The 8,971-nt window shown below is 40.7% G+C and overlaps 1 protein-coding gene and 1 long non-coding RNA gene across 3 annotated transcripts; both read left to right on the plus strand.

The window, feature by feature from the left end:
• Nucleotides 1-726: 726 nt before the first annotated feature.
• On the plus strand, nt 727-1,390 carry LOC131683018 (uncharacterized). Its single transcript, XR_009304321.1, has 3 exons — nt 727-822; nt 882-1,241; nt 1,335-1,390. It is a non-coding gene; the product is annotated as an uncharacterized LOC131683018 (long non-coding RNA).
• A 2,490-nt stretch (nt 1,391-3,880) lies between these two features.
• On the plus strand, nt 3,881-7,377 carry LOC131680278 (V-type proton ATPase subunit H). Of its 2 annotated transcripts, XM_058960997.1 has the most exons (7): nt 3,881-4,093; nt 4,322-4,809; nt 5,144-5,383; nt 5,932-6,066; nt 6,125-6,687; nt 6,744-6,857; nt 6,918-7,377. In XM_058960997.1, the coding sequence occupies exons 1-7, from the start codon at nt 4,045-4,047 to the stop codon at nt 6,994-6,996; spliced, it is 1,668 nt and encodes a 555-aa protein (XP_058816980.1). In that variant the 5' UTR covers nt 3,881-4,044; the 3' UTR covers nt 6,997-7,377. The 2 variants fall into 2 exon arrangements, with proteins under 2 accessions (XP_058816980.1, XP_058816981.1); XM_058960998.1 differs by lacking the exon at nt 5,144-5,383 and having other exon boundaries at nt 3,883-4,093.
• Nucleotides 7,378-8,971: the final 1,594 nt, after the last annotated feature.

Genomic DNA, 8,971 nt, shown 5'->3' on the forward strand with positions numbered 1-8,971 from the left:
TACAATATGGCATTGCTTCACGAGTCTTCGGTGCATACCCTTCTTGATAACCGTCTACCCAGAACATCATGACATACCTCACATGCAGATGATATAGAGAACATCATGACAGTATCAGAGTGCCAATAATTATCCGAAATATCGACCCTCCCCTCGCCCCTGCGATTACAGGCTGGAAACTACAACACTACAACAAAGTGTGCATATCCGCCACAATGATCAATCAGCAAACGACGATGTCAATTACACAATATGTATCCCACTTCCTACCTTTTTCCTTTACTTACATAAGAGGGGAGCAAGCCGCCCCTAAATACGGCTTTCCTTTCCCCCACTAACATGTGACATGTAATTAAAAAAAAATGAATTATCGGCCTCGTTAAGCTAAAGCATTTGGGCCTAAATAAACGTATTTAAGATAAAAAAAAAAAAAAAACATCTGAACAATCTTGGCTCTACTGCCTGAATCACATTGATTGGCGTTATCAATATAATACTACGCTTATCTCTGGCAGAAACAATTATTTCACGAAGAAGAATTTGACGACGACATCACCAACGACACGACTAGACACTTGCATTCCTAAAGTGTATCGCAAATCGGACTACCCCTCAGTGACTCAGGTAACTCGTACTGTCAAATTTGCTATTTGATTAAAAAATGCATTAAACTAGCAACACTTATGAATCTGTTATTATTTTTTTCCAAATAGCCCATAGTTACCGTAGCAACCTCTGGTTACGCAAAGGAAAATAATGAGTATAACAACAAACCGAAAATTTTACCAAAGAAGCAATGAATTTGATTGACCTTATCGAAAAGTGAGCAAATTTCGATTCTAGTGTTAATTGATTTAAGTAACACCTTATTTTTATTCTAGCAAGCAAATAATCATGTACCTGGTGCAGCACGACGTAACCAATCTGTTAGGTCCGATGCATGTTATCGTCCAAACTGTCGATAATCAAAAGTTCCCTGTAACAAGCAGTGAAATGGCTGAATATGGTCAAAGGATCTGAAAACGGTGAAGTGACCGAGCAATCATTTGTGCAAAATCGACCAGCTACAGAAAGCTTTACTGAAGTGAATCTATAAGGGTCGATTTCTTCACGCTCGCTTAACGCTTAAGCCTGGTTTAAACACACTGGTAAACCTACTTTAAACGTTAAGCGAGAGTGAAGAAATCGGCCCTAAGTGAAATATCATGCGACGATAGCTGGGGAATGGCGATGTGCTCAAGGTAAGAAGTCTGTTCTTTATGGCCAAGGTTAACACGCCTGTCAGTATCAGTGCACCGTTCATGGATACCATGTTACAAAGGTTTATTCGACAGTTACCCGCTGCTTCGTGAATTGGATAAAACAAACTGGCAATCAAGATACAAAATCATCGTCCGATACATTGAGTTGTACAATAGAGAAATCTCAGTCTATTGCAGACGCGTAAAGGATTCACTGCCGGTGGTAGGAAATAAACATGCGAAATCGTTTTCGCATCAGCTATCCCTGTATGTCTATTCGCACAGCCACGTGACCTAGTTACGAGCGAAATTTTCTTCTAGTCACTACGTGACGTGACTGTGAGAATGGGGCCCGTGATGGTCCAGTACGTCTACGTGCACCCAAATGAAACATTCCTGCCGATGTCGTATACCATTTTCTAACAGAGAAATGTCACAAATAAAAAACCTTTAAACTTAATCGTGTGTCTCGACTCTGCAGACGTTCTTTATTTTTTATCTGTGCTATGCAGTTCAACTTTATTCATCAAAATATACCGTCAAATCCGAAAGGTGAGTTGTTAACTTTCCAGACGTTGCAAAAATGGCTCATCGAGCTGGCAACCGCTAGTGCTTAAGGCTTTACAGTTCGGGAAATGAGCCACGGGATTTGATCAGGGAAAATTTTCCACCGAGATCTCTCCAAACTGTCAAATCATTTTCATTCGCACGGTGTCTTTGTCGACTATTAGTACGAGTCAACTCATGAATCTTTGCGAAAAACAATTTAGATCTGCAAAAGTTGTACACCTACGCACAACTGGTGACGTTAGAAAACAAAATAGAGGAAAAAATCGAAAATTACAACATGACCGTTTTTCTCTATGATAAGCATAACATCCATTGAAGTTTTTAAAGGAATTTTATTATCTACATACTAAGATTTATTCTTATAATCATTGATACGTTGCGGATTCCACCTGTCATAAGGAGCTGTGGCCATGTGGTATCCGGCGAGCTGTAATCTCATTTCCGCACACTGGAAGCAGATGGACATTGACTCTTTCTGTTTCAGTGCTATTAGAATTCTCATGCTAGCGTAGAACCGGTGTAGCATTTCGTTCCGGACCACAATCAGCGAGGAGTATAGCGGTTCGTGGTAACACACAAACGACACGAATCGATAGAATAGCGGAATGTTTGGTACACGAGTTCGAGCGAGTCCGGTCTTTTCAGACAGCAGAAACAATTACTCGTTGGTCGGTAGCCCAGTAGGCACGATACTGCAATGAACGGAAGCCAGTAATGATTTTTTACATTTATTCGTTATCGAGCTTACCCGCACCGTTTGAACAATTGCAGCCGTGTTGGTAAAATTTTTGATTTTGCTTCACCAGAATTCAATCTGGACGACAACCGCCGCCGTTCAGAAAACCCTTCATTGATCTGTATCCACAACTCGAGCGGATTCTGTTCATATGGGACGACTGATATTGGAAGCGCCTCCCTCTTGGCTTGGGGTGCAGGATTAGTAGTCTTTCGGTTTATCTATTGCTTGTATACTCTAAACAAGAGTGAATCGTTTGTAAAGTTCTCGCCCACTAATTCGCGTTCATTTTTAAAATTAGTGCTTGTGTATTGCAATGAGTTTGCTGTCGGAAACACTGGAAACAGGTGGACGATGACTCATTCGGTTTCGATATGATAAAAATTTCCCGTGCAAGCAGCGATCCGGTGTAGCATCTTGCCCGGACCACGATCAGCCCAGAGTGGAGAGTATAGCGGTTCGTGGTGTTAACTACATACAAAGAACCCTATGCACATACCCTGGGCAGGTGCCCACGTGTCAGTTCTGTAATCAGACTGTACACTACGGTAAGCCATGCGCCAAAACAACTAAAGAAAACTCATCTTCAACCACCACTACCAAACAGCCTTCAACATTTGCTGATACACAACAAACAGCCGGCCAACAAATGAATGCCGGACCAACAATATTCCACGGCATCCCAAAGCCAATACTCACCGTACGCAGGGATGAAATAAACAAGAAAGAAGACGGCTATATCAAAGTCACTCGAAAACACAAAAAGCACCAAAAATCTAACAGCGACAACCATTCTAGTGATGACGATATGGACACAAACACAAGCGAGGGGGAAGGCAGACAGACTGATCAGCAAGCAGCAGAAGGTACACCCGACCATCGCTCACCACCGAGAAAGAAAGTCAACACAAGAAACGGAAAGCAGTGCACCCAGGATAGTCGACAAAAATAATGTTCGATGGTTTATATATATTTTGATATCTATTTTGAATGAAATTTTGAATTTGTAATTTTTGAAATGTACATTATTTTCAAAAAGGCGAATGACCCTCGAGGTTAAAGCCTTAATAAATAAACAAACATATCATTAGACAGCAAAAGCAGGCAAAATGCATGCGAATGGCGGGGCTAATAATATTATTAGTAGCAAAGAACGCAGCCACCCGCCTGATTGTTGCATCGCGTAGCGTTTCGTTCGCCTCTAATTAGTTAGCCAATCTGTCGTGGTAATGTGGGGATCTAGACACCACTAGTTCCCAGCTTTATCCACACAATGCACTTTTCGCTGGGCATGAACGACAATGAAAATGTCACAGAATGTGCCACCATCTGGTCACTTGACCCGAAGTCATATGACATTCAGCAGAGTATACGCAGTAGGGAATTTTCATCACTGATTCTGCTGACTCCTCTTGCTAAAAAATCGGGAAAAAAGCGTTCCGGCCGAACAACGATTAATTTTCTTCGGAACACAAATCTCGGACACTGCAGAACAGAATGTCGGAAGTTCAGGATCTTATGTCATCCCTGCCGGATGATAAAATCGGTGAGTAGAAAATATGATCTCAGCTACCTATGTGGTTTATTTTTCTTCTGGTGCATTGGAAATGGAGAAAATCGATAGGATAGTCATTTTTGCTTGATTTCACTCTATTGTTAGTGAGAAACCAATTTAAAAATGTAAATGGGGACTAAGTAGTCTGGTTTTCAATTAATCAAAAAAGTTGGCGAATATTTGAAATTTAAATCTAATCACGTGACGTTTTTTTTGTAGATATGATTGCTGCTACAAGCGTTTTGCAGCAGCAGGCAGGAGACATACGACAGAATAAGCCCAACTGGTCATCTTACATGCAGTCGATGATGATATCTCAAGAGGATTTCGCTTGTGTGAGCAGCTTGGATAAGGACAAGAAATCACAGGCCCAGTATCTGCAGGAAAACCCAAGTCAATGTGCCAAGACGTTCCTGAATCTGCTTGCCCATGTATCCAAGGATCAAACCATTCAGTACATCCTGGTGATGATTGACGATCTGCTGCAGGAGGACCGCACGAGGGTACAGGTTTTTCACGATTATGCCATCAAACGTAAGGAGAGCGTTTGGGCGCCGTTCCTGAATCTGCTAAATCGGCAGGATGGGTTCATTGTAAACATGGCATCCCGAGTCGTGGGAAAACTCGCTTGCTGGGGTCAGGAACTGATGCCGAAGTCGGATCTACACTTCTATCTGCAGTGGCTAAAGGATCAGTTGACGGTCGCTGTAAGTATTAAGGATCGATTCTTTTCTTGATAGCACTGATGATATACTAACATTGGCTTGACTATGTTTGGTGGTTCTAATCATTACTGTTTTGCAAACAAAGATATACACTTTTTCTAACAGGACAATGCTGTGATGAGTGTGACGTTCCTGTTTCTCTAGCGTTCTTTGTTTTGTGTTCTGCTTTGTTAACTAACTCGCCACTTATTTAAATACTTGAAAATGTTTGCATCTTTTGCTCAGCAATACAAAATAATGCTTTCTGTTAATTTTTGCCATTTGACAAAAAGTTTCAAAATTATTGTAAAAATGTTTGTAATATTCTCCGAGATAGGCTCAAAAGCTGTTGAAAGAAATGGAAGCAGCGGAAAAGAAACGTGCTGAAGAAGCAGCCGCCCTCCACCATGGACACGGACATCACGCTCATCATGGCGGAGTCAGTGGTGGTGATCACCATCATCATCACCACCATCATCATCATCAGCAGATCACGGAAAAATATCGTGAGATATCGAGTGTCATTGATGAGCCCCGCCAACGCGTGGAAGGCGAATCGCTTCACGTCTCCCTAACGGTAGTCGATCCCAAATCATTTCACCTCGTTCCGAGGTCCACTTTTTCAGCTAGGAGAATTCTTCTGTTAGCTGCCATCAATTTTCAATGCACGACCTCACGATTTATTTGTACCTTTCAGTGTGATGTGAAAATTCGAACCATCTGCACGATTATACATTCAACATGGAAACACATGTTGCTCAACCATGTTGGCATAAGGTTTTATTATCTCGCTCTGTTGTGATGATGTTCAAGATTTTTCACAACAAACCACACTCTGCATTTTCTGTGATGAAAGCTGCATTTTTAACCTTATGCCAAAAAAAATCAATAGTTCACCGATTTATTTTTTATTATATTTCATAAGATATTATTTTGTATACAGACTCATTAAATGACTAATATTTTTGTTGAATTTTTATATTTCATGAATGCAATAACACTGCCAGAAATAACGACATTGTGCTCTCGATGTCGTAAAATCATGTCAATTGCTTTCTCACGCATATCTCATTTAATTGACAGTTTCTTGGCGAATTCTAATAGCATTTCATCTTTCCTATCTAGAACAACGAATATATCCAATCGGTGGGTCGCTGCTTGCAGATGATGTTGCGTGTTGATGAGTACCGTTTCGCATTCGTCACAGTCGACGGCATCAGTACACTGATCAGTATTCTGTCCTCGCGCGTAAATTTCCAGGTAAAGTACACATTGAATCAATAAATTTTTAACAGAATTAACCTTCATTTCTTCACAGGTTCAATACCAGTTGGTGTTCTGTCTGTGGGTTCTAACGTTCAACCCACTGCTGGCGGAAAAGATGAACAAGTTTAACGTTATTCCCATTCTGGCTGACATTTTGAGCGACAGTGCCAAGGAGAAGGTCACCCGTATAATACTAGCCGTGTTCCGCAACATGATCGAGAAGCCGGAAGATCTACAGGTTGCCAAGGAGCACTGCATTGCCATGGTACAGTGCAAGGTAATGAAGCAACTGCAGATTTTGGAACAGCGTCGCTTCGATGACGAGGACATTGCTGCGGATTTGGAATTTCTGATCGAGAAACTGCAGAACTCCGTACAGGACCTGAGCTCGTTCGATGAGTATTCTACGGAAATTAAGAGCGCTCGGCTCGAGTGGTCCCCGGTGCACAAGTCGGCCAAGTTCTGGAGAGAAAATGCCCAACGTTTGAATGAGAAAAATTATGAACTATTACGTATATTGGTCCACTTATTGGAAACCTCAAAGGATCCTCTGGTACTGTCCGTTGCTAGTTACGACATTGGCGAGTATGTGCGTCACTTTCCAAGAGGAAAACAGTAAGTCTTTTTTAATATCAACTTGAAAATTTAATAACTTAAATTCACATATACAGTGTCATTGAGCAACTGGGAGGAAAACAATTGGTCATGCAGCTACTAGCCCACGAAGACCCGAACGTACGCTACGAGGCCCTGTTGGCCGTCCAGAAACTTATGGTTCACAACTGGTAAATTGATCGTTTGTTTCGATTATCCATCAAATTAATCATAATTTTTGTTTGTTTTAGGGAATATCTTGGCAAACAACTGGAGAAGGATAACGAAAAAGCTCCTCCTACTGGAGCTACAATCAGCGGAAAGGCATAATTTGTTGTTCAGCTTTGTTTTTTCTCTTGTTATTAATTTTTAAAATTGTAATGAAGGTTCAATCAAGTATCGGCTGGTACTACATTTTCGATAATGTCGATGTGTGCAATTTCCAAACCATCGTTGAACTTGCAATACATAATAACGTAGATAACCGCTGAGAATATCCGGACCAAATTATGGTTGCACTATTTGCGTTTTAATAATGATGTATTATTGATCAAACCGTGTTTAGATATAAGAATAAATATAGTGTTAAACTTAGAACTGGTGGAGAGTGCTGTATGCGTTTTCGCCAAGTCATAAGAAGCAGCATTGAAAGTGCATAAATGTAAAATATGTATTTTAGGAAATAAATTACAATTCTGTTATGAAGCCTAATGCAGAAAAGGTATTATTCATCTTTTACAAAGTCTTTTATTTTTTTATATGATTACGGCTTAAAAGCCAACTCTTGAGCGTTTTTTCAAAACGTCATATCTGCAATGAGTTACTCTCTTTGTTTACTTTCTCTTCTGTTAATAATTCGGTCATTTTAACATTGATCCCTCAACTCTTTGCATAATATGCTAGTTAAAACCACCGTCTTTCGATCTGTACTGTAAAATAAGTGAAAAGTGTTATAGTGACGCCGTAAAAATCGAAAGAGAAAGTAAACAAAGAGTAACTCATTGCAGATATGACGTTTTGAAAAAACGCTCAAGAACTGTCAAAATTCTCTTTGAAATGAAAATTCCGGTCAAACGGTCACTCGCCAATCACATATGTTGGTAGTAAACAAAAAAACAAGTTTTCTCTTTCATTAACAGTTAGGGACCATTCATAAATTACGTAACGCTGTTAGGGGGAGAGGAGGTACAACAAGTTGTGACATGTTGTGACATAGGGGGGAGTGGGAGTTAGCTAGATCGTTACGTAACATGTTTTCATCGAAGAAAAAAAATTTTTTCTGGGAATTTGTTACGTAATAGGGGAGGGGGGATGGAGAAATTTGTTACATGGGGGGAGTCAATTTTGGGCAATTTTTGCGTTACGTAATTTATGAATGACCCTTACTGATTTTTTTTTGTTGTCCTTAGACGGCTAAGACCGATCACGGTCCATCTCGCCACTGTTGCTGTGGTGTTGTCTCCGGTTTGTTTTTCTATGTGGAGTTGGATGTTTAAATGTGTAGATTTGAAATTTTCAGGAATGAGACAATTTCTCGACAAACATATGATTACGGCCTAAAAGCCAACTGTCAAAATCCACTTTGAATGGAAATTCCGGACAAACAGTTACACGCCAATCACAGATGTTGGTAGTAAATGAAAGAGAAAAGTTTTCTCTTTCATAAACTGTTGTGAACTGTGTTCGATTAGTAACGGTTTGTCTGGAATTTCCATTCAAAGTGGATTTTGACAGTTGGCTTTTAGGCCGTAATCATATGTTTGTCGAGATTTGCTTCAATTCAGGTTCGTTGTTTTCAAGAAGTATTTTGGTTAGAGGTTTACAGTATTCGAGGGCTGTGAATTCCGATCTCTGGGTGTTGTATTTCGGGCAGTAGAAAAGGAGGTGACTGAGGTCTTCGGTTTCCTCGCACCAGTCACAGGTGTCGTCAGGTTCGAGTCCCCATCGATATCTCCTTTCCTTGGTGTGTGTGTCCGGTTCTGATTCGGCAAAGAATTATCTTTTCTTCCGTGTTGAGGTCTAATCCTTGGTACCAGATTTTTCCGGTCGGCTCTTTCATTAAGCTGAAATGCCAGATACCCTTTTCTTCTGAGGACTTGAGGTAAGCATTTTTCCAGTCGTCTCCGGTGTCAGTCTTGGCGAGACCGATGGCATCCGAGAGAGTTAGGGAATTGAACTTTGTTTATGGACCTTGAGTTGCTCGAGTTGCTTCTTGGTCCGCCCTTTCATTTCCCCGCATTCCTTGGTGGCTTGGTATCCATTGCAGTGTTATGTGCGATTTGTCTTGCTTAAGTGTTTTACGTAT

The sequence above is a fragment of the Topomyia yanbarensis genome, chromosome 2 (genome assembly GCF_030247195.1).
Source record: "Topomyia yanbarensis strain Yona2022 chromosome 2, ASM3024719v1, whole genome shotgun sequence".
NCBI lineage: Eukaryota > Metazoa > Arthropoda > Insecta > Diptera > Culicidae > Topomyia > Topomyia yanbarensis.